The sequence below is a fragment of the Ambystoma mexicanum genome, chromosome 9 (genome assembly GCF_040938575.1).
Source record: "Ambystoma mexicanum isolate Mex_15411 chromosome 9, UKY_AmexF1_1, whole genome shotgun sequence".
Lineage (NCBI taxonomy): Eukaryota > Metazoa > Chordata > Amphibia > Caudata > Ambystomatidae > Ambystoma > Ambystoma mexicanum.
In genome coordinates, this window is record NC_090931.1 from 392,560,216 (window position 1) to 392,586,197 (window position 25,982).

General features: G+C 43.2%; 2 protein-coding genes across 3 annotated transcripts in view; one reads left to right on the plus strand and one right to left on the minus strand.

Annotated features, from left to right (window-relative positions):
• Positions 1–15,267, minus strand: part of SBDS (SBDS ribosome maturation factor) — a 277,690-nt gene extending 262,423 nt beyond the window's left edge. The window contains exon 1 of one of the 2 annotated variants that reach the window (XM_069614881.1): positions 15,001–15,267. In XM_069614881.1, coding sequence (XP_069470982.1) covers positions 15,001–15,128 — 128 coding nt within the window. In that variant the 5' untranslated portion in view covers positions 15,129–15,267. The remainder of the gene's footprint in view (positions 1–15,000) is intronic. The other variant, XM_069614882.1, reaches the window with a different exon arrangement.
• Positions 15,268–15,901: 634 nt separating this feature from the next.
• LOC138488122 (S-adenosyl-L-methionine-dependent tRNA 4-demethylwyosine synthase TYW1-like) overlaps positions 15,902–25,982 on the plus strand; it is a 1,632,770-nt gene continuing 1,622,689 nt past the window's right edge. Inside the window, exon 1 of the mRNA XM_069614883.1 lies at positions 15,902–16,174. Coding sequence (XP_069470984.1) covers positions 16,117–16,174 — 58 coding nt within the window. The 5' untranslated portion in view covers positions 15,902–16,116. The remainder of the gene's footprint in view (positions 16,175–25,982) is intronic.

Here is a 25,982-nt window from a genome sequence, read left to right on the forward strand (position 1 = left end):
GAGAAACAGATAAATAATAAATAATTAATAAAGGCAACAAACAGTGGTAGTACAGCCAGCACTTGGCAAGTGCTGGGTTTAAGGCAGCCGACAGGGTAGGTCTGATAAGTGCAGGAAGAAAAAGGGGGGGGGCTGTATGAGTACAGATACATACGGTGGCAGGGTGAGCAGGTACCTGGGCCCGGAGGACAGAGGGTGGCCAGGTGCACTGTGCCAAGAGAGAACAGATCAGCAGGGGAGAGGGGGAGCGAAGGCAGAAACACAGAGGAAGCTCTTGGGGTGCTTCCGGAACCAGAGATGGTTCTCCTCAAGTTTTAGAGTGGCAGGGGGGCGGTTCCAGAGGGAGGCTCCAGCCGAAGACAGATCTACCCCCAGCTTGTTTTTTTGAAAAACAACTGACCCTAAGGGAACTAGAGGTAGTGGAGAGAAGAGCTCGAGAGGGGAGGTACTTGCGGCGGGAAAGCTGAAGGAATTTTGAACCCAGGCACCAGAAAGACTTGTGGACAATGCAGAGGGCTTTGAATTTAATCCTTGCATCCACTGGGAGCCAACAGAGAGATTTCAGAGCTGGAGAGATACGATCCCAGGGCTTGAGGCCATGGACAGGTCTTGCAGTCCTGTTCTGGATTAGTTGCAGAGGGCGGAGAGCAGAGGAAGGTAGATTTAGGCAGACCCATGAACTTCTGGGGGAAAAAGAGGAAAGGCAGGAGTACCTCCGAGGAGGTGCAGTAGGAAGTGGGGAATGTTGATTATTTGTACAGAGTTGGGGATGTACATAATTCAATATGCCCAGATTTTAATGTATATGATATTTATGTTTAGGTATGCAAACTTCAATTAGGCGGAACACATACATTTTAAAGAGTTTGACTTTGTTTTCTCCTGCAGTGACGACCAGGGGATCCTAGCAGTAGAGAAAAGGAGGGAGTATGTAGGATAATTGGGGGCAGTGAAGAGCATGGGTCTTTGTATATGTGGTAAGGGGCTCATGTAGAAAATGCAACCATCATAAATTGCCAGCGTGTGCACCAGATTGAGATGCACACATCATTGCAGTGAGCACGTGTTAAAATGAGTTCATTTCAGAATGATGTTCCAATTGACTGAATTTGCACCAAATTTAATAACTAATATGGATTAACATACTAACATAACCTCCCATTTTGACAAACTGAATTCCCCATTCTTAACATGGAGTGCAAATTGGTTCAGATTAAATAAATTGGAAATTATTTTGAAGTGGCTTTCTGCAATGGAGTTCTTGGAAGCAGTTACTGGCTGTGGGATTTCTTTCAGCATGGATTAAACTGCGAAGATGGTATGTGCCCAGTTGAAAAGCACTGTTGTTTGCGCAGGAAGCAATTGTTGCAGCTATGTTTGAAAAACTATCTGGGCTGAACGGATGGGATGACATGATCTACTCAAAGGGGAAGGATTCTGTTTGAGTGTCAGTAGGAGGCTTTAAAGTGAGGGACATTCGCTCCTCACGAACCTGCTTCCTGCTGCTGGTTGGAACACCAGCTTTCTGCTTACAGTGTTTATCATCTTACGGCCTCACGCTCGCTTCCTGGAGGAGGCGGAGCGTCATCACGACCAGGTGACAGGTCACGTGATTCAGTTGCCGGCACAAAAAGGAGCACAGACCGCCCGAGCGGCGCACACCTTTTTATTGGACATTCGCTCCTCACGAACCTGCTTCCTGCTGCTGCTGGTTGGAACACCAGCTTTCTGCTCACAGTGTTTATCATCTTACGGCCTTACGCTCGCTTCCTGGAGGAGGCGGAGCTTCATCACGACCAGGTGACAGGTCACGTGATTCAGTTGCCGGCACAAAAAGGAGCACAGACCACCCTTGCGGCGTTAAGCCCGTTAGGGGTAAAAGCCGCTGACTGTTGAGTGACTGTTAAGGGTAAAAGCCGCTGACTGTTGAGTGACTGTTTGGTGGCTGAGAGGGCAGACCCTAGTGGTGTGTTGAGCAGTGTTGAAGTCCGCTGTTAGTCCCTCGAAGAACATGAGGATAAAGTCTGTTTACTGTGTTTGTTCCTGATCACCTGACCACCATTCAAAAGCTCCCCGACACCGCGGAGCGGCCGCGGAGTAGCGGCAGTGTAGCAGTCTCAGGCAGTCTATGGCAGCCATGGACACCGGGGACGCTGCTCTGACTTCCTCGCCAATTACGACTTTATGTGATAAAGACTCTCAGCAAAGGAGTTCACGGTCCCGTACACGAGCTGAAGTGGGCCGAAAACTGCCTTCAAGCTCAGAGAAAAGTCTGCAATACTCAAAGCAGACCAAACCAACTGCTATAGCATCGACACAGAGTCCTGTTTTGTGCCAAGTATCAACAATATCGACGCCTGGGAGTAGCAGAAGCTTCTGTCCGAAAACAACTTGGTCAAAAGAGGAGGAAAGGGAAAAAATACACTCCCAGTACTGGGAACCCAGCACACTGATTTGTGCACCAATGACAAAGAGTTGCTGAGAGTGGACATCTTCCCCGTATGCCAAAATTTGGTCCAAACAACCTCAAACTCACCTGGGCAACCCGCGGCTCTGCTGGAGATCCCGGGCGGCGTCTCCCACGGGCTAGGCCCTGTCCTGTTAGTCGCGAACACCCCGCCGCCTGACAGAAGACGGATGGCGTCGAACTCGGTGGTGATGGGGGGAGCCAGTCCGGGGGAGCAAGCCGCTGATCGGGAAAAGCCGCGGGTTAAGGCGCCGGCGGACCTAGTGGAGCTCCCGAGGGTGGGTTCCCGGAACAGGAATCCACAGAGAAAGTCACGGATCACGGTGTAGTCTTGCCAGCAGTGGCCGTCCTGGAGGGCCCCCTGGTGGATGATCGGTGTGAGACAATGACGGAAAATGCACACGGTGAACTTTTGCAGAAAGCTCCCTGCTTACATGACCAACTGGCTGGCAAATCGGCAAAGGTGGCGGTGGAAATCCACTCGCTCCCACCTAGCATGCCCACCACAGCAGGTTCATTAGACACAGCTACATCAAAAGCCAAAAAGAGAGCATGGGCAACACGAGCCACCTAAACGGCGGCCAGTTAACAAAATCACCGGACATACAACCCGATGAAGGAGCGCGCTATAAAAAACCGAAAACCACGCTGAAAACGAAAAAATAAACTTTGACAAATACACCATCGACAAGTGCACCAACATTCCCAGTCAGGTCTAAAGGACTTGATTCCAACAATGAGGGAAAACAGAGACCAAAAAGGTCAATAAGGCGAATTATAGACAGTACAAAAACAAAAAGCTGCAAGCAACTAACATCTTTTCGCCTCAAAGTGTGGCAGACTTATTTGTGAATCACAGAAAAAGAAAGTTCGAAAACATGTGAAATAAGTGACAGCGAGATGCTAGAAGTGGTGCACAGCTCAGAAGATTTACAATCTGGGACTTTAGCTCCGGTGCCAGACCTGGGCGGACCCAGTATGGAAAATCACACAAATCTACCTACCAGTGCTGTGGATGAGAAAGAAGAAGTTGAACCCATGTTTCGCCACAGACGAACGGCAGAGGGCAGAAACTCCATCAATTACAGTGGAGACTGAGACTGGTATGGCTAGTCTGGAAACTGCAAATCTCGATAGTGAGAAGCTGGAAGTGGTACACAGCTCAGAAGACTCAATCTGCGACTTCAGCCTCGGCACCAGACCTGGGTGATCTCAGTATAGGGAATCATAAAAATCTACCTCACAGTGTGGAAGAGAAAGAGGAAGCTGAACTTAGTGCTTCGCCTACAGACGAATGGGAGGTATGGCCAGCCTGGAAACCGCAAAACCTGTCGCTGACAAAATACAAAACACTGATTATAATGATGAAGCAAGACCTAAATATTCTATGGTGAGTGGGGAACCAGAGGACTGGTTCCCTTCAGTCGAAGATGCAAACCAAATGGCAAAGGACTTAAATTTATCTGCAATAACAACGCCAAGCAGGGACAAAGGAAAAACCCTCGGACAAAACCATTCGCCCGAGAAATCACCAGAAAAAAGACAGGATATGGTGACGCTTATGGCAGCGGTGGCGGTCGCAATGGCCCCTTTTATCAAGCTTTATGAAGCTATAAACGATTCATTAAAAGACAATTGCTCTCTACTGACAACAATGCATACAAAGCTTGCATATTTGGAAGGGTATGTCACTGCGGTTGACCATGAAAAAAATAAGGCTGGTACACGGCGTCCTTGGCCGATAGTGCCAGAAGAAATGAAAAAGACATCTATATCGGCAAGCATCGAAAAGGGGTCTCAAACCGTGCTTAACGTCCCAAAAAAAATTCAATCCCCCCAAAGTCGACGGAGGGGGCGGATTTACTCATAATCGAGCAAACTTCGCCAGTCCAACTGCCAACTAAAAGGTCAAAGCCTACAAGTACACACCTGCGACACAATCCACAAAAGAAAGACGATGCCGCCAGTGGACACGGAGCAAAGAAGGCCAAAAACATTGCATCTGAAAAAAAAGTCCCCAAACTAGTGAATAATTCAAAGAACCCACAAACGAAGAATATGGAAGCAGTTACCAACAAAGACTTCTCTATTTTTGCTGAACGTAAATTGCCAATGACACCAGTTGAAACTAAGGGAAAGCAACTGGTATTCTACCTACCAGTTCAGGAAAAGAGTTTCAAAGATAGGAGGAAGAACTATGGTGACGGAGCGTGCCCAATGCAAATTCAAATTGCTCAACTCCAATGATCCCAGAGGCTGCTTTGACCCCAACTGGCACGAATCAAATGGAGACTTCCAAAGTCTCTAACACTTCAAAATCTACAGAAGATCTTCTGATGGAAGAAATTCTCGAAAACTTGAATCAATCTTGCGAACCTCCTTCCCTAGAACTAACCGAGACATCAATGGAAAAAGGGTCAAAAGGAGACCACAAAGCCGAATCCCAATCGGAGCAAGGATCAAAAGAAGTAGGAGGTAAACACCCATCTCTACCATCGAAGGATCATTGTAAGAAGATTACTCGCTCTGTTAACCAGAGTCCTGTCAAACAGGACGAGAAGGGGTGTAAGACCCCGTTGCAAGGTCCGCAAAAACTACACTCTACAAAAGCTAGTGATCAAGAAAATCGGCGGGACGAAAAATATCTACCACCCACATCTGGTAATGAGGCTCAGCACCAAGACAGCCACAAGAACCATCTATGGCGAGAAGATCGGCCAGCAAATAGAAATGGAAAAAGACAAGAAAGAGAAGACAAAGGACGATGGTTACCACTCAAAATGCGATCTAGAGATCCGCCTGCTTTCAAAATTGAACAAATCGGCCTTTGCCACAACTATGTAATCCTGAATAGAAGAACTGTGATGGAATTGCTACACAGCATAGGGAAACTAAGACCAGTGGAATCGAGAGATTTGCAAATAGTGGAGCCGCTTCATGAAGGCCACCGAGCAACTGCCTATCCATTTATCTCCTCAGAATCTGTCAAACGGTTTACAGTGATAATTTCGACAACAAAAATATCGAAAGTCAAAATATCAACAAAAAAAAATGTCGACTTTTTTTTCAATGCATTTTTTTTTTAAATGGGGGTTCCCCTCCCAACCCCGCTTTTTTAATTTTTTTTTTAAATTTTTCCCTTTTTTTTAACTCCCGAACCCCTAAAATAAATATATAATTTAAAAAAAACGAAAGTCGACATTTTTTTTTCAACATTTTTGTCTGTCGACATTTTTTTTTCGAAATTATGACCACCCACCCTGTCAAACAGAGGCTGCGCGACTCCTTGAAAGACTTCCTAAAAATGGGCTATGACATAAGTGAATTTGGTGACGAGAGAAGAACTAAATGGGAAGACCCAACTTACCCCAGTCCAAATAACCGTTCAACGAGGAAAGGGTATAACTCCTCAAACGATAGATCCCCTGAGGGTAGGAGACAAAAACACCTCCAAGAGAACCGTAATACGGAATATCAAGAGGCATGGGCGAACGACGAGAAACTCGCCAAAGCGAAGACTTCATAAAGGAAAAACTAGAAAACTAGACCCACGGGGTAAACCTTCAATGAATAATAAAGAAAGTGATGAGGTGGAAGTGACAAAATACGACAGAAAACCAGCTGGGCCACTATTGCCGACTAAAAGAACGAGTACACAGAAGGTGCAATCGGAACAAAAAGGCAACGAAGACAAGGAAAAATCAAATCCTTTACAAAAGATGTGGGCATGGCTCCCGAAAGCTCTTGGCCCTCAAGAAAAATAGCAATCCATTGCCAACATAAACTCTGGCAACGACGACCCGAAAAAAGGCACAACTACAAATCTAGCTAAACTCTGCTCATGGAATACTCGGGGGTTTATGCACCTTACAATACGGAGTGACGTGAACTTTGCCTCTTTTGATATCATGTGTTTTCAAGAGACATGGCTTACTACAAAATCCATCCTAGATGGTTTCGAAATAGCCTTTGCAATAGCTAAAAAAGGGACCGAAAGGCCGACCCTGCTCGGGCTTGATAACTGCAGTTAGAATGGGAAATGGAATGAAAATGATTAGAATTCTGACACTTTCCTTCCTGATGATTTCAAGTAAAATGGAAGTACTGGGACGCACTATATAACAGATCTGTCTCGACAACAGCAATAATCATAAACTTGTACTGGAACCCAGAAGCCATCTCAAACAAGGACTTTCTAGATATGGTCGAACAAGAAATTGATAAAGCATACATTGTACACTCCGAAGTCCATTTATATGTTTGCGGCGTCCTGAACGCTGTATGTGAAAAGAAACCAATGAGAACCAAAGCTGAAGCAGGGGGTGCAGCTTGGTCACTACTGATGAAATCTGAAGACCTGTTCAATGTGGCCGCCACTTTCGGGAATTCAGCTCAGCATCCAACATGGGAAGGTCGTGGTTCTGAGGCAACAATAGAATACATCTACGCCTCATTGGCCCTATTGTCTATCATTTAATATTTCGACGTGGTTAAAACCAAGGCGAGCGACCATAATCTTCTATGCCTGTCCTGGCCAACCATTTCAACTGAAAAAATTGCCTCGGCCCCAAAGCTTGTAACAAAGGCAAATGGAACTCGACTTGCATTGAGCCTAAACAGTGTCATCTCTCTGACAAATAACTACTCCAAGTTAGAGCTTTAAGAGCATGTCTCTATCCTTCCCGACTACAGTGATCTTCTGAACGTCTTCAAGAAACCAAGTTTGAAGAATAGAACATCTACGAACAAATCAATCCATACTTACGACCAAATCTTGGTTGAGAAAAGACGTCAAATCAGGAAGGCTAAGAGAAGTTTTGTGAAAATCAGATCTGACTCTAACAAACAACTTTGGATTAACGAGCTAAAGGCTTACAAGTCATGGTTGCGAGACCATCGTCTCGCCATGCATCAAAAAGATTCGGAAGACATGTTGCGAAGTGTGTCAACCAAAAACCCGAGAGCATTCTGGGCCCTGATTAACGCAACGGAACAGATCAACTCAGACGCCTTAATCAACGGCATTGCAGAGGCTAAATGGACAAAGTTCTTTGCAAACCTTTTCTTCGATGCTAAGGTTAGCACCGAAACTGCACAGGTCCAAAGCACAGAACCCTGGGTGGAGCGTCACGACCTTGAAGACATAACGTACATTTTGAAAAAATTGAAAAAAATTCCAGGGCCCCTGGGCTCGACGGTTTGACAAATAGGCACCTGAAAGAACATCCTGAGGCATGGGCCAACTTCATACGTGCGGTCTTCCGAAGATTGACAGCTGCAAGGGCTCTACTGGAATCTTGGACCACTGCAGTTGTGGTACCTATTTACAAGAGAGGGGCGAGAGACGATCCTAAAAAATTTCGGCCTATTGCCCTGTTGAATGTAATTGGCAAGATGTACAGTTCTTTACTTCTACAACATTTCCAAAGGTGGGCTAAAGACGCACCCTGCGAAGACCCCCTTCAAAAAAAATGTGGGAACAACAACATTCTAACGGTCAACATCTTAAAATACAAAAGCCTGGCAGGCGGCACCCGTACCTACATGGCTTTTATCGACCTAAGACAAGCCTTTGACCAAGTTAACAGAGCGAGGCTCTGGGCAAAGTTAAGGTCTTGGAACTGCCCGGCGTCTATTCTACATCCAATTATAGCACTACACACGGATCCAAGTGAGGCTCGACAACCATGGCGCACTTTCAGAGGAGATCCCAACCAATCATGGAGTTAAGCAGGGCTGCCCGTTGGCCCCGGCATTATTCCTGAGCTTCATTGGCGACTACAAAGAATCAGAAGCAAAGGTCAGAGCATTCCCTCCGCATATTGGCCAAATGAAACTCTCGAGAATTATGTATGCGGATGACATTAGCATCACAGATCAAACAGCAATAGGCCTGCAGAGACAACTTAACAACTTCACTGACTACATCAAGGCAAACGGTCTCGAAATAAACAAGCCCAAGACCAAAATCATGTTCTTTGGGAAAGGCAGAAGCAAAAGCGACTCATATGCATGGTCTTTGGAAGGTGAACACATCGACACAGTCACAGAATTTAAATATCTGGGCATTGTGGTGGATAACTCGCCAAGGGAGATTGCAATGCAAAAACATCTGCTGTTAAAAATAAAGAACTTAATATCGCAGGCTGAAGCGATAGATAGAAAATATGGTTGCTTCTCCCTCATACCAATTGTGGACTTCTACAAGGCCAAGGTAGTTCCCACACTGATCTACGGAGCTGAAGCAATGCTGGGGTTACCACACACCATCTGGATGAAACTCGAAAGCCAATATTGGAGAGAGGTCCTAAATCTACCAAACTCAACTCCATGGTTTTGATCAGACGTGAAATGAGCCAACTCTCGCTTGCCTCGATAGTGGAAAGAAACAGCTTAATGTTGTTTAGGAAATTATTGCTGGAAAATTGTCCTGAGCTTTTGGAAGCTATAAATACAGAGGCAGAAGGAGGGCGCCTGGCTGTCCTGAACAGATGGTACAGAGACCAAAAAGAAAAATTAGACTCAATCCAATGTTCCAAAAAGGAGTTGACGGATAATCTGATGAAAATCCAAAACAAACTAAATGAGCTTGATTGGATACTTACTTTGGACCAGGCCGCTTCGTACAAATTAACCTTGCACCTGCCACAGACGTTCCACAAACTACACAAATTACAAGCGTACGTGAAAGGATATCCAAACCGCAAGCTGAGGAATACCTTTATAAGAGCCCGCCTCAACTTACTCCACACTAACGAAATCTTGATGATACGAGGCCTGTCGAGCACAAACGTTTGCAGATTTTGCAATGACCCGGCTATGGTGGAAACGACCAAACACCTATTGTTAAGATGCCCAGAAGTAGAGGCTAAGGAGATATTATCTGCAGCCCACACTTTCGATGTAGAGACTTGGTGGGCGAGGCTAATTGGAGGCGGACAACTACTTGGGTCACTGACAGAGCAAAAATTTTAGATACAATTCTGTCAACTATAGAAAAACGATCATAGGCAAACAATATTCAAATGGAAAGGAACGAAACGCAAAAGCAAAAACTTTTAGATTTGGCTGCTAGAGCATAGCTCAGCATTGTAGATAAGTTGCTGAGGAAAAAAGGGACACCGTCATATACAAGTGTAATAAGTCTGGTAGCTATTATTTTGGAAGACCCACGGATGAAGGACAGGTGTTAGGGTATATTGTGAGGGGAGCGTTACCACTGTAAATAGGGAAGCCACCAATGCATTACCTCAATAAAATATACCACAATTTTATCACAACAACAAAATGCCACAAGATTAGGCATATCTCCTTCACAAAATATATCTAACAGAGCCCAATGTTTATGTCAGATTCTTTTATGGGCAATATTTTAGCTGCGGTCACAGGATGGACAAAACTGACGTCTGTTTTTTTAGAGGGTTCGGGGCTTCTAAATTCCTCCAATGTTTTGGTAGTGGTAGGGTTCGCCATGGCATATACAGTAGATCGGGGCAGGGATTCTGAAGTTGGTCCCCCTGCATTGCATGGAACAATAGTTTCCTATTTAAGGAAACCTGCGTCCCCTGCACACTATCAACAAGAGGCTAAAAGCCTGTATAGAAGTTTTAATAGGTACAGTCAGTAACCTAGTAGTTTTCACAGTTTTTAAATAAATGTCATTGCTTTGTTTAGCTCACAAAGTTATTCTTAAATTCTTTAATTTTAATTTTATAACATAAATCACAATTTAATGTGGCCCAACGCGTTTCGAGTAAAAAATTTTCACTCTTCATCAGGGGCAATGTGTTCTGTATTCTTAACATTCAATACAATTTCTGTAGAAAAAAGTAATAAATTAATTATCTAATAATATGTAAAAATAAATTTGAGAGACTACGCAACATGTGATACCAAAAATGTGATTTATGCAATGTGTTGTCCCTGTGGAAAATATGTTGGAAAAACTAACCGGAAAGTAAAAGAACGGTGGACAGAACACAAATCCTCCATAAGAACAAAAAATGTGAAGTCACCGGTCTACAGACATTATCGAGATGAAAAACATACCATTTCACAAATGAGAATGCTAGTTCTTGAAGTGGTCCACACACTCTCAAGAGGAGGTGATCTCCAAAAAATCTTAGCCCAAAGAGAGTTGTATTGGATACAAAAACTAGACGCCATGTACACCTTAGGGTTAAATGAGGAATACTATTTGGGTCCATTCTTGTGAGCTTGTATACGTATCTGGAAACACAGCCATGGTACCTCTTCTCTTATTTGTTGATTCCTTTGACCACCCCAGATTTTTAATACCATACAGTTTTTTAATATAATTGATTTTCAATAAGTTCCCTAAATTGTAGCATGTCCAACTACACATTGTTACCAAAGAGGATGAAAACCCTTCAAATTCTGGGTTCAAATGGAATATAATAGACATATAAAATTATTACAAGTGTATACTTTGATTTTGAGAATGTACACCCATTCATGGGTCAGATTCATCTAGATACACAGTTTTATTTGTGTTCTGATACCATTTTTTGAAAAATGCATGGGAGTCTCTTTTGTATTTAAGACGATTTATCTTATTTTGTTTTTATTACTTGCTCACCAAATTATTATTATTTTGTTGAATATTTATTCTATCTCACTAACAACACTTAGTTAGGTTGTGGACATACATTGCCCGCTCTCCCACTGGTCACAGTGACATTTATTATGTGCAATAACACTTTTTTTCAACACTATTTCAAGCCTTGAGTAACACACAAACACTCATACACGATCATTTAGTGCATATAAGGAGCGTCCATACATATACAGATTCATCTACAGACAAACGAGGCGGACTACCACCTTTTGCCTCCCAGTATGAAAACATATTCTGCGTTCTAGCAGATGCTGCCGTCTGACATACAGTACGATGGGAAAACAAACTTCAATTCCCATGATTCCCTCTACACGATTATTTCGTGTGAGGTTGGTCGTGTCGACGTCATCACGCAACACGCGCGGGTGACGTCACTCGCAACCATGTTTACACTTTAATCCAATCAGAATCGGAGCTCGCGACGTGACGTCATCACGCGCATGCGCGGGTGACGTCACTCGCGACTATAAATATACATACCACTCTTATCCGGCATTCGGGTGCGGATGGAGAATGCCCATACTCTACCTCTTACCAGCAGTCACCTTCTTGTACTGTAAGTATCCTTTAAGGCTACCTTTCCTTAGGCGGCTTGACCTTTTCTTTATAATATAGCCATGCTATTTCTCTTTTTTAGAATACTACAACCAGTCCACACTGATGCCTTTAAAAGACTACTGGGCGTGTCCTACATGACATTGTGAAGTGAGTCTAGGTTTTATTCTACACTTCATAAATCACCACGGGTGCTTGGCATTTGTCACCATTGTAGTTCTTACATGTCTAAATAGCACAGGAACAGGATCTTGTTACACCATTCCCCACTTTTTTTCTTAATAGGTTACCAATCACACTCCGATTCTATTGATGGTATTGTCTACAAACTCAATAGGCTCCCAAGCATTTGGTGAATAAGTTCATCCTTTGTTACAAGACTAAATCTCTTAAACTAATGTTATTGGTTGAAAACATGCGATGATGCCATTTTTTGTACTTCTATCTAACTAATGAAGTACCTTGTTTTGGTTCAAAAGTATAAACATTAATACATATTATTAGATAATTAATGTATTACTTTTTTCTACAGAAATTGTATTGAATGTTAAGAATACAGAACACATTGCCCCTGATGAAGAGTGAAAATTGATACTTGAAACGCGTTGGGCCACATTAAATTGTGATTTATGTTATAAAATGAATAAACTACTGTTTGTTGGATAAACAGAAAAGTTGTCAAGAAATAATTGGATGATTTAAGAATAACTTTGTGAGCTAAACAAAGCAATGAAATTTATTTAAAAACTGTGAAAACTACTAGGTTACTGACTGTACCTATTAAAATGTCTATACAGGCTTTTAGCCTCTTGTTGATAGTGTGCAGGGGACGCGGGTTTCCTTAAATAGGAAACTATTGTTCCATGTATGTATTCCAGCCTAGATACCAAGGCTGAGCACCTCTCCCCTGCACCTCAAATTACTTATTATTCCTGATTTAACTACTTTGAATCATCACTATATACACTCAAAATATAGGTGTGCATGGTGATTATCAAACTTCTTGTTATTATGTTTCCCCCTGCATTGGCAAACAGTGGGCTGACCCAACCAATAGGTCCAGGCCAGTAACATTATCCCAGTCATCATCTCCTAGTTGCTCTGGATCTTTCTCACATTGTCGGGTTGCCGGGGCTTATCTGACTGTTTTATTTTCCAAGAGACTTGTTCTGTTTTTTTGCAGCTGCAGACTGCTTTTCTTTGTCATTTGGGGGCTTATCTCTTTGTGCTGAGGGGCGTGAAGCCTTGATGGCGATTGAGATGCAGGGAAGTGCTGTGTAACCAACACCGTCCGAACCACACCTCTGGCAGCCCATAGCCAGTGCAAAAGTCTGTAAACCCCTCTGGTTCGTCCCTCCCCCTCTACAGCTCTGAGTCGCACGCATCCAACACGGCCGTCGCCACCCACACCAGCTCTCAATAAAGGTAAGTCTTCCGATGGAAGTAAGCTGGGAGACGTGTTTTCCGTATATTTGTTGTTCTTTGAATAAGTAAAGCCACGACATTCAGGGGTCGACAGGCTCGTTTGACTCGGCGGGCTGCTACGAACGTCCGAGGCAGCCCTACACCGCGACTGATTCGCAGGCTTAAGATCGCGGCACAATAGTGCCTTATAGGGGTGGGGGTGGTATTTCCAGAGATACTGAAGTCCGGGGAATTAGTAAAACTCACACCAATAGCCGCAACTCACTCTCCGTTACCTCCGTACTGTAGCAGTTTTAAGATGGCTCTGATGGAACAAAGGATTGACTTTGTTTTTTCACCCAATCACTGCATTTGCTGTCCCCACTGTAATAAATATGTCGGGTACTGGCACGTTAGTTAATGGGGATGGGGGGCGGTTGTAGATGTTACTCTCTGTGAATCGTTATTTTTTCTTTTAGGATTGTTGTGCAGAGATTGTACCCTTTACTGTGTTTGTTGGAATTTTAAATCCAAATAAAGAACGTTTTTTAAAAAAAAAAGATACAATTCTCACCTCCACACAGACAAGGCTTCTAGACATGTTTCTAGCAGCAGCCATCCAATGCATTACATCCCACTGGAAACACCCCTCCCACAGAGCATGGTGGAACTGACTCAGACTGGAAAAAATTATTTGCGAAGATATACTTGAACTAACAAAATTCTCATCTACTTGGAATCCTTCAGAGAACTTAACAACTCACATCCACATATCATACTTAATCAACTTCCGAAGTCTGCAAACCCCCCCCAAATATTTTCCAATTCAAAATGTTTTCTATTCACAATAAATATTCTTCATAGCAATATCACCACATCCCCTGCCACGTTCAAGTAAATACATATAATAAAGAACACTAACTCTTGGTAACTCCTGCCTGGGCGACCTCCAAACTCCACTGCTCACATTATCTTCTCACACTGCTACACAAGGCATACCAATTACATAAGCTCACCTATTCACAAAACTGCCACTCTCTCGTATTATACTAAACAATTACTTTGTAAAGCTCCGCCCATAGATTTACATACATCACTCGTCTTATACCTGGTTACCCCTCCTTATCTCAATCTCATTTTACTCATCTCCCAATGTCCACTCTCTTTCGAACTCGTCTACGCATATCTCGCTATCACGAGCATCATTGCAGCTCATACTTGCCAATTAAACCACTATCTCTAGGTATTCATAGAGGGTTCACCCGCTCAAACAAATCAAATAACTAAGAACACAGATTGTGAAACAATACTGCTTCTTCTGCTGTCCAAAGTAAAATGCTGCTCAGTATAGTATAGGTTATGGAACTATGAAATCTCTATTACTTATTAACTTTTAGAAACAGTAAATGCTCTGTAAAAATACATGAGTTTCAGATAGTCTGGCTCTCCATGTATACCAAGTGTATAGCATTTTACTTATGTGCCAGGTCGCATGTGCACATCAAGAACTCCTCTTATACACGATTCTGTCACACTCTGCAATGGACTTGGTAAAGGTTGTAATGTTCTTTGCTCTGCCTTATAGAAAATGTCAGTAAAACGTTTTAACTAAAATAAAAATAAAAAGATGCTGGGCAAGGAAGACAGCATTTCAGCCAGCCATGTCGCCCCGCCCCCTCCCTGGTGGTATCCTGTCAACATTCTTTTTTTTACTAGTTTCCCCTTTACTTAATATTGTAAATGTCTTCCCGGTGAAAGATCCAATGGGAAAATGATCAAAGTCTCACTGAGCGACTGTTCTCCGATGTTGGCAAAAAACGCCCTCTCACCAATCCAGCACCACCTTCCCTGTATGCCCACTTCTTACATCTAGCACTCTCTGCAAACCCCTTAGTTCTTTATCAGTCTCTAGAAAATCAATCCCTCCAGAACTCACACGCCGCTCCTCCAGCTCATCACTTTATTCTTGTAGCAGGCTATCTCGAACCTCTTGCCGCCCTTCTTCATCCGCACCACGGCCACGTTGGTCAGACGGATCTGGTTGGTGGGGGTGAAGATGGACATCGTGATGTTGACTACGAACGTTGAGATGATCGGGAATTTTGGGACCACCGTGGGCTGTCACTGCACTCAGAAAAACAGCGAGGAGAGCGGAGACGTCACAGCACTGTATACATCTGCGTCAGGGCTTGCACGCTGCGTTACAAGCCTCGTCTTCAATTGTAAACATGTAATATTGACATAAAAAACAGACTGCATCTAAACGTTGCGGACATCAACCACCCCTGCTAGTTTTTCTTTATTGACACGTATTCTGTTTAAAATTAATACAAAAATCAACCACAACCATAAGTTATTGATTTGTTTATAACTTATTACCTCCACGTCCATTCTTCCTCTTATCCTAACAGGATATTTTTTTCTTCTCAAACATTGAGTTTTAAAAAGGTTTACATTCTACAAAACGGTTTTATTTATTGTTCACACACATCAAATGTCTTGCAAAGGTAAACTTATGGAACAGTGGTTCCGTGGTTTGAAAATGAGGCCACTCGAGACGATGAAAGATGGCGGCTTGCTACCTTCAAACTAGAGCCTTGTACTTTCATAATGTATATGGCCAACTGTTAACACAAGCACAATCTGGCTGTCACGTTTCTGCTCGCCTGTCGACCTTTACGTTTGTTAAACAACGCCGAGTTGATAAAATCTTAGGTTGAGAGAAGTTAGTGGCCCGAACATCGCTTCTTGTCCAACACCATGGAGTGCAGGGCTCACAGTTTGTGGGTGCGACTTTAGCCCTCTAGTGTCTAGTTCTTTATTAGAACTCTGTGGTCAGAACCCGATATTGCGCAAACTCAGAAAGGAGCTTTTCAGGTCTCGTCTGTCTTCCATGACGACTACGACTATCGCTACCGCCTTTGGAAACTGTCAGATTGTGTTTTAAAGTTGTTTTAGGAAAGCACAACAATAGTAGTTTTTTATTTGATGTGCGCTGCCCTCTGAACGTTGCTAGAGAAGTTTGCATAGCAGCTGTCGGAGTCTCTGCAGGATGGGGTTTTTTCTGCTCATGCTGCACGTGTTGCCCGTTCTTGCGCACCAGGAAGTGGGTATGTACACAGTCTTCTGAGAATGGCACACCTCCAATTGCTTCAGCTGGTCTGTCTTTTTGTAGCCTACCTAGTTGCTGCTTCTCACAGCTGTTGAGCTTCTCGTGGTTTGCGGAAAGTCCTGTCCGAGCATTATAATGGGGGCAATGAGACATTGATTGGAGGAAAGTGTATAATAGCTGTGACTTTTTTTCCCTTAAGAAATACGAATGGTCGGAGATGAGAAATGGGAATTCCACCATCGAAGTGTTACTGTGGTTTATGTAAACATAAGTAATCTTGAGTCTAAATGGCCCATCCTGACGCTGTGCCCTACTATGAGCAACTTGTACCAATTGCATTTGAGTCGTTTTGTACACGGAAGGACAGTATAGAGGGCAATTTTTTTGCCGCGCTGTCTCGGTTGTACTGCTTACGACAGCACTTGTCTGGTTATGGTTTATTATCACTTGAAGTGTTTAAATTACACGCAGGGAGACGTGATTTATAGGCAAGCTATTTATTTATATTAATAGCTAAGTGAAAGTGAATTGGCCCCACCGACCGTGGAAAGCAACTGACATGAGACGCATTTGAAACACGCATTCCAAACATACGTCTTTATGTTCTATTCACCCTTCCATCACGGGAGCTCGCGAAGGGTCCCGTGATGAAATGCTGAAAGGACATTACACATCTCCCTTCCTTAGTCTCTTGTTGTTTATGGAACACAGTCCAGTAGCTTCTTCTACATCTCCCTTCCTTAGTCTCTTGCCGTTCATGGAATACAGTCTAGTAGGCTTCTTCTGTATCCTCAGTAATGTCAGACAAAATCCTTCATGCGGTTTGGTTTGCGGATCACTCTCCCTGTTCTTGACATATGCAGAGGATCTGGTTTAGATGTTGGCAAGGAAATTTTTGACATTACATTTCTATTCAACCTAGATCTCACATGCTGAACATTCCTTTTCATTCTTTCATTGTCACCCCTACTGAGTTGCTCCTTGTGTTCCATTTCACCAGTATTTACATCCTTACTTGACTCCATCACACATACTCTCTCCATATTCCAGACTCTACCATCTTGCACTCTCACTGCATGTCGTCCCGGGAGGATAGCACAGCGGCAGCGTGCGCGTCTTGGAAGCAAGACGACACAAAGCAACAACAGGTTCGATCCCCGGGTCCGCGCTTAGAAACCTCCGAGTGTTTAAGCGCGTTATAAATACGTAACTAAGACAAAGAAAAAACACAACTAAGAAAAACTAACAATTCCTGTAACAGCGCCTCGATGGCTGTGTGAGCGCTTTATAAATGTAAAATAAATAAAATAAATAAATGTCTAAAAACCTCAATCACACTCACTGGTTTGGACCATTTGCAGGGTCCATCTCTTAGTACAGGGGGTAGTTTAATTCTCACCAGACCCCCCACTCTGGGAACCTTGTTTCTTTTACTTTTGCTCATTAGATTATCGTGAGCTGCCTTGTTCCTCAGCTGGATTTTCCTTATACTCTCTACTGCCTCTCCAAAATCTTTTCTTACTATGGTCTCCCTCTCCAACCAAGATGGTGTCAATTTGGTGTTTGCTCTGCGCCCTCTACTTAACTCAAAAGGTGATAGACCAGTAGTACTATGGGGAGTAAAACGGTGAGCAATTATTTTCCTTTTCACCGCTTCTTCCCAGTTGAGCCCATTTGACCAAGCCCACCGAATAGCATCCTTGAGCACCTTATTGAATCTCTCAACCACCCCATTGGTTTGTGGGTGGTATATTGCACTGGTTTTGTGCACAATGGAATTACTGGTACAGAACATTTCCATCTCTTTTGACCTGAATTGGACACCATTATCAGTTAATATGCTTCTTGGGAAACCCTCTCTAGTGCATATCTCTGACAAAAAATCTATCACTATTTTAGCACTCATATGAGGTTTGATTAAAACTTCTACCCATCTGGTCAGAAGGTCAATGACCACCAAGCAAAATTGTTGTTTACCATCACAATGAATAGGCCCTAGTATGTCCATGCCTACTTCATCCCATACTTTTCCTGGAATATTCGTTATCACCATAGGGTAATTCGCACTCACACACGCCCTGTCACTCTGATTACAAAGGATACATTCTCTGATGGTTCTCTCGATTTGCAGGTCACATCCTGGCCACCAGAAATCATCGCGTATTCTCTGTTTGGTCTTCACAATTCCTTGATGGCCTTCGTGGCCCAAATCGATGAGGTGGAATTATTCGATCTCCTCTCATAATTCTGTCACTCGCTACGTTGAGTTCATCTGCAACTCTCCAGTATTCGATGAGACCGGACCCTTCAAACATAACTTTCTTTAAACTTCCATTGCTTCGTATAATTTGTTTCAACTGTTTTATGCTATCATCTTGTCTCTCCGCTTCTTCCCACTCAGTTTTGGATATGTAAAGCGCTTCAACGTTCAAGACAACTTCAGGATTGTTTTCACTTTCATTGTCTACTTCAGAATTGTTGGTAAGTCGCGACAGACAATCAGCAGCACGATTCTTCACTCCTGGTACATATCGTACTGTACAGTTGTACTCTTGCAGAAGTACAACCCATCTTTTAATTCTGTTAGATACATTGTCCAAACCTTTATTCATAATGACATGTATCAATGGTTTGTGGTCAGTGCAAATCTCCACCTCCACTCCCCAGATGAAATTCCTGAACTTTTCTGTTGCCCACTTGATGGCCAGTATTTCCTTTTCTATTGCAGCATACGACCTTTCTGCACCCTTTAACAATCTAGATGCAAACGCGATAAGAACTTCTTTTCCTTCAGCTTCTTGTGTGACAACAGCTCCTAACCCTAGGTTGCTTGCATCTGTTGTTATTATAGTCTTCCTCCCACTCTTGAAATTCTTCAATGATGGTGCTCTGTTTAATTCTGATTTGATATTTTCAAATTCTTCTTCGCACTCCCTGTTCCATTCAAATGACTTCTTCTTTAGAAGTTCACATAGCGGAACAGTATGTATGGCAAAATCCTTTATAAACTTAGAATAGTACTCTGCCATTCCAATGAACGTACGCACGCCCTCCTTTGACTCTGGTCTTGGCATGTTCATTATGGCATCAGCAAGTTGCTTCCTTGGTTTTATGCCGCTAGCAGATATGGTATGTCCTAAATATTCGATTTCGCTACGATTTATATTACATTTATCTCTACTAAGGGTCATACCTGCTTCATATAACTTCTTGTAGACATGTTGTAATCTTTCATTATGCACCTTCTGGTTGACGGCGTGTACCAGTATGTCATCTTGAAAACAAATAATCCCTTCGTCACCTTCAAATAGTTTGTGCATGATTCTCTGAAATACTGAAGCAGCTGACACTAATCCAAATGGCAATCTTCTGTATTGATACAGCCCATCAGGCGTGATAAAGGCTGTCATTTTCTTAGAATCCCTATGAAGTTTAACCTGATGGTATGCTGATGTTAGATCCAGAGTGGAAAAATACTTCGAGGGTCCAATAGTGGATACAATCTCTTGAATATTGGGGAGTGGATGTCTGTCCGGGATCACACACTTATTTAATTCTCTCATGTCTACACATATTCTCAATTTTCTGGATTTTTTTCTTAATACAACTAACGGTGAAACCCATTCACTGGCATCTATTCTCTCGATGATTTTCTGATCTTCTAATAATTTAATCTCCTTTCTTACTTCTTCTCTAATTGAAAGCGGGATGTTGCGTAACTTCTGCGCAACAGGAACATGTCCTGGCTTCATTTTGATCTCATGAACAAACCCACGCAGACATCCGATGTCTTTCCTGAAAATTTCTTTCACCATATCAGCTTCCTTGGCGACTTCCTTGTTTCCTTGAAGTCTTCCAGCGTTGTTTTCAACTGAATATACAGACTCATCCGACGCAGCATCCAACTTCACTTTGAGTTTGCATTGGTGGGTCCAACTTAACAAAGGCGTTCTCCCCTTCTTTGTTATGTATATTTTCCCATTTGCTTTCCTCTCCTTGAATTTGAGTGCTCCCCAAAACCATCCAATGACATCTATTTTAACTTCGCCATATGCTCTGGGATTTATGTCTGGTTCATGCAGGTATTCATGTTTCTTCCTGTCCCAGAAAATTTGTGGTATCAAGGTATATTTTGCACCTGAATCAATCATCATGTGCATGTTGGTTCCATCAACACAAACTACGGCCTTGGGGCTTTCTATTTCTTGTTCATTTTCTTCGTCTGTCACGACAAACACACATTCTTCTTCATCTTTATCACTATTTTCATCGCTTCCTATCCAGTTAGTGGAAGTGTTTTGCCTTCTGCAACATCGTGCGTAATGCCCCTTGCCTTTGCATTTCCCGCATATAATTTTCAAAGCAGGACATTCCGGGTTATCCGCCCATTGATCCATGCTATCACATCTAAAACATCTCCCTGTGTTCTTCCTTCTAGGGTTGCCTCCACGCCTGTGTGGACTTTTCTTTCTCACATCACTGTTATAAATTCTGGAGCTTGGTTTTTTCCTTTTATCATCATTCCACGGTAATCTCCCGTTTCTTTCCGATTTGTATCTCCTATTGGAATTTCCTGAAATTTTGGCAATGGGTTCATTCTCTTTACTTGTAGTAAGTGTATTATGCTTCTCTTTTGAAATTTCATGTTTAATATCAGTATTTTGCATCCTGCTTTCTAATTCTTTAACACATTTCTCAGTGTGCTCCACTTCCTTGGCCACACGTAAGACAGTGTCCAAGTTGGGGTCGTCCTCAGCCCATAATCTTTCTCTTACTTTGCTACTCCTACACTCCAGCATGAATTGATCTCTCAACCTCTCGTCCAACTGAGTATTGAAATTGCATGTCTTGGCTAGCTTTCTCAAACTAGTGATGTACTGTTCTATGCTCTCACCCTCTCCTTGAGTTCTTTTCCCAAATTTATAACGTTCCAAAATAGTGCTCAGTTTCTTTTCATAATGTTTTCCCATCTTCTTCACTGACCGCTCATATTCATTTAAGTCATTATCTTCATCAGAAAGTAGATCTTCAAATTTTTCCTGCCCCGCCGGGCCTAAACAATGCATTAAAAGAGACTTCCTCCTCTCCACGCTGCAATTCTGACCACATACAACGCCAGCGTAATGTTCAAATGATTTAATCCATCTTTTCCATGGAATAGCTGGTTCACCAACATCCGATAGAAAAAACATTGGCGGTGGTACACTATTGAAAGACATGCTGACCACAAAATATATGTGCCACAAATTGGAAAGGGTTGACCAAAATGTGAATTACGGTCTCCTTAATGTCTCTTTTAAATTCGAATGCAGGGAGTTGCTGCAGTACAATAATGTATAACTTTAATTCTCTGTTTCTTTTTTTTTCAATGTACTTGCGCACAGTGTACAGAATATGGGTGGATGGCTTGAAATGGTTAATTATCAGCCAACAATATGACTTCCTGTAAATTTAAACGCTTATCAGTTCAATGTACCTTCTCTTTCCATGTGATTGCGCCTTTATACTGAGAATTACGGTAGATGGAAAACTTGTAACTGACAAAAAAATAAACACCTCTATTGTGTGGAATACGGTAAGCTTAACAGCACAGGCCAAGAGGCGTGTCCAGACGGCATTCATTAAAAGTAAACACAATCAGGATTAAGGAATTACTCACTTAATTGACTTTGACTAGCCGTCGCTGGAAGTCGAGTTGATTGTAAGCGGAGCGGAGCGGCCACAGCTTTTATGACAGCTGCAGGGCCTGCTCACGCACATAAATCACGGCCGGATGAAATCCTGGGACACACAAAGGGGCGGTGGGGCCAGAAGATCCTTGTCGCCACTTGAAGTGTTTAAATTACACGCAGGGAGACGTGATTTATAGGCAAGCTATTTATTTATATTAATAGCTAAGTGAAAGTGAATTGGCCCCACCGACCGTGGAAAGCAACTGACATGAGACGCATTTGAAACACGCATTCCAAACATACGTCTTTATGTTCTATTCACCCTTCCATCACGGGAGCTCGCGAAGGGTCCCGTGATGAAATGCTGAAAGGACATTACACATTTGAGTCGTTTTGTACACGGAAGGACAGTATAGAGGGCAATTTTTTTGCCGCGCTGTCTCGGTTGTACTGCTTACGACAGCACTTGTCTGGTTATGGTTTATTATCCAAATGATTTAAACACAATAAATATGGATGTCAATTGCTGGATGTGATCTGATTTACATCACTGTCGCATTGCTATACTCCTTGAGTATTAGATTGGCTTATCATGATTTGTAGTAGTGTACATTTTGTAGTATTGTTTTAGGTGTATGTAGTGGCCTTACCTAAACTCTGCATATGATGATTTAAGTCGGGGTGTATTGTGCACAAGTGAATCAGATTTGGACAATTAATTATTGCACTACCATCAAGTCCTCTACATTGAGTTCTGTAGTAAAATCACTACTGGTATGCAATCTTAAATTAGTGTTTGCTCTGGGCCTTATATTATTTTTTTAAGTAGGCGCCAGTCTTCAGGCGGGAGGAGTGCAGGGGCGAGTCTGCTCAGTGCCACGATCCTCTCGCATCTTGCTCACTTGCTCCTAGCCGCGCAAATCCACTTTTCAGTCTCGCAAGGGCCGTGATCTCAGGAGGCTGCCTCTACATACTTCCCTTTGTTGATGAACCTGGTAAGACTCCATCATAAAGTCCTTGTACCTTGTAGGCAGCCCTACAGATAAGGGGTGTATTGGCTACTTTTCCTCCGTAAAAATTGGCAAATACGCCAAAAAAATAAAAATAGGGAGTAGAAATACTCCCAACAAAAATGGGAAATTGGCACATAGGAGCTCATCTTCGAGTTTTCATCTACATTGCTTCAAAGATATGTTTGGACCAGTAGTACACATGATGCCAGAGGAAAAAACTACCACTATTATTGCTTAATCCAAGTGGTAAAAAGGTATCTTTTAATAGACATACATTTCTAGGTGCAAAGAAGTATTTATTATGAAAATATTACTGATTTACTGTAAAGCATATTTGTACTCACTTATTAGATACTCTCATTGGGACGGGCACTACCTTTTTTACTCCCTAAAAAAAAAAAAAAAAATGTACTCACAACTTGAGAGTAAAATACTTCCACTGCAAAATCTTATCTGGAGCACTGCTTGTAGGTTTTCTCTTGTGTTGGGGGGTTTCTCCGGAGGCAGTGGTTTTGAGGATATAGTCTCTGTTCCCCCTGATCTGCCCCTGGCCTGTGTTGTGATGAATTCTCGCATTTTTCTTCCCACCTGTGTGCTTTTTCTGGGACTGTTCTCTTCTTGAGATTCTCATCTCTCTGTCTCCTGTTCTCGTTATGCTTCTGTTCTTCTGAAATTGGTTCCGTCAAAGACGATTTTCTGGACTCAAGAGTCTGCCTTCTAAACATAGTGACTGGCACGAGATTCCATTTTCTTCCCTCTGATAAATATGTTTGCCTTTGTGCACTGCTTCTACTGGTTGTCTGTACTTTGCCCCCATCACTTGGCCCTTATGTGGCAACTTTATTTTCACTATTTCCCCTTCATTGACCTCTGTTCCCAGAGCTGTTCTGCAAGCATCACTCTGCGCTTTTATCTGGTCCTTATTCTTTTGTATTCTCCAGACCAGCTCTTCCATGTCGACTCTGTCCTCCTGCCTCACCTTGGATAACCACAGGGACACCAGGGTGAATGCGGCCTCCTCCCCATCAACAGATGAAAAGGCGACACACTAGTGATCGTATTCAGGATCAGCCGATGAGCTGCTATTGCTTCTCTAGTGGTACTGTATGAGTCCATTCTCGACGCTGCTGCTAACTGCAGAGCCCCTATGAATCTATTTGTCCTTTCAACAAATCCATTGGCTTGGGCGTGATCGAAGCTTGCTTTGGTCAGTTTGATATTGTGTGTGCGTAAGAACACTTCAATTTCTCTGGATACTAGCTGAACTCCATTGTCTGTTCCATCTCTTTTGGGCAAGCCTTCTCTCTGAAAAATGGTATTTAGTACTTCTACAGTGGTGGCTGTGGTTATACTAGGTACAAATTCCACCTCAACCCATCTCAATGGGTAATCCACCATCACTACACCATACTTATGGTCGGGCGACATGGTTCCTAGTGGTCCTATGAAGTCCAGGCCCGACTTGTGCCATACTCCTTCAAGAGTCTCATTGGGGATCAATGGTCTTGAGTCTCTTGTCGCTGTTCATGCACTCATCGCATCACGCGATCTTTACCCTGATGTCTTGATCCATACATTAACACCAGTACGATTCTCACACTCTATGCCTGATCCTAATTCGATGCTGGACTGCCCCAGGGCAGGACAAAGACTGATATGTTTGGGATATTTCTTCTCTGTGAAAGAGAGTGAGCTAAAGACTCTGGGTAAGTCTCTCATAACCAGGACTAATGTCTGGCAGAGAGACTCCCAGGGCCCCCCCTTGTCAATTTGCATATTCAAGTAACTTTGGGTCTCACCCTAAGTTACAAGGGGAATCCAGACGTGGACCCCTTGCTCACTATTCTTAGAGAGGCACAGCTCCGCCCTACTGATGAGGTCCAACCAGACCGTAACACGTGTCTGGGGATGCTGTTGGTACTCTTGTTCAGAGGAGAATTGCCTAGCATTTCGGTGCTGTCCTGCCTCAGGGCAGGACAGAGACTGATATGTTTGGGATATTTCTTCTCTGTGAAAGATAGTGAGCTAAAGACTCTGGGTAAGTCTCCCATAACCAGGACTAATGTCTGGCAGAGAGACTCCCAGGACTCCCCCTTGTCAATTTCCTATTGCCACCTGCATACTCTCAGGACAGTATTACTTTCCTCGTTCCTTTCCGGAGGTATAACTTGATGGCTGTCAGTGTCGTATATGTCTTCACTCATCTTCCAGTAAGGCCTCAATCCTTAGCCCATTCGGCAACTCTTCACAGGGTGGCGTCTCTGGAAAATTCTTCCTTCCAGTGGCTCTCGCTCTTCTCTAGGAATTTGCGGCTTCTCACATCACTCGGACGCTACCACGCATTCATCCTGAAGAAATATGGTGGCTAGCTCTTTGTGCTCAGACACACGGCATGCAGTCTGCTTGCGCGTTCTTCCACCCTGCTGTAGGCATGATTTCATATGTGAATTCTTGCAGCTTGGCCATCTGCGCCAGTCGCAGAGTGGAGGTCTTCGTGCCTCCTGGGCTCTGCATGTGTATTAGGGGTTTATGATCAGTGACCAAATGGAACTTCGTGCCCCACACACACCACCTAAAATTCTACACTGCCCAGGCGAGCATCTCCTTTCCCACTGTGGAATAGTTATTTTTTCAGCATCGGAGAGGACCTTTGACGCAAATACCACCACATGTTCACTGTCGCCTTTCTTCTGTGTCAACGTGGCTCCCAGCCCATATGCACTGGCGTCTGTGGTTATGTAGGTGTCCCACTCAGAGTTGAATGTTTTTAGAAATGGGCCATTCACTATTCTCTTTTTGAAACATTGTCTTCTGTTCCAAACCCCATTCGTAGTTGGCGCCTTTTCTCAGCAATCCTCGCAGCTCTGCTGCAGTCTCTGAAAACCAGGATACAAACTTTGCATAGTACTGTGCGCGTTCGAGGAAGGAACGCAGTTCATCTTTTGACTCTGGTGCAGGGGCTTGTAGGATTTCCTTTTTGGGACTGACGCCGTCCCTTTAGATTTTGTACCCGAGGTATTCTACCTCTTTCACTCCGGTTGCGCACTTCTCATACCTAAGGGCACTCCTGAATCTTGGATTTTCTCAAGAACTTTCCTAAAGGTTTTATCCTATCTTGGCA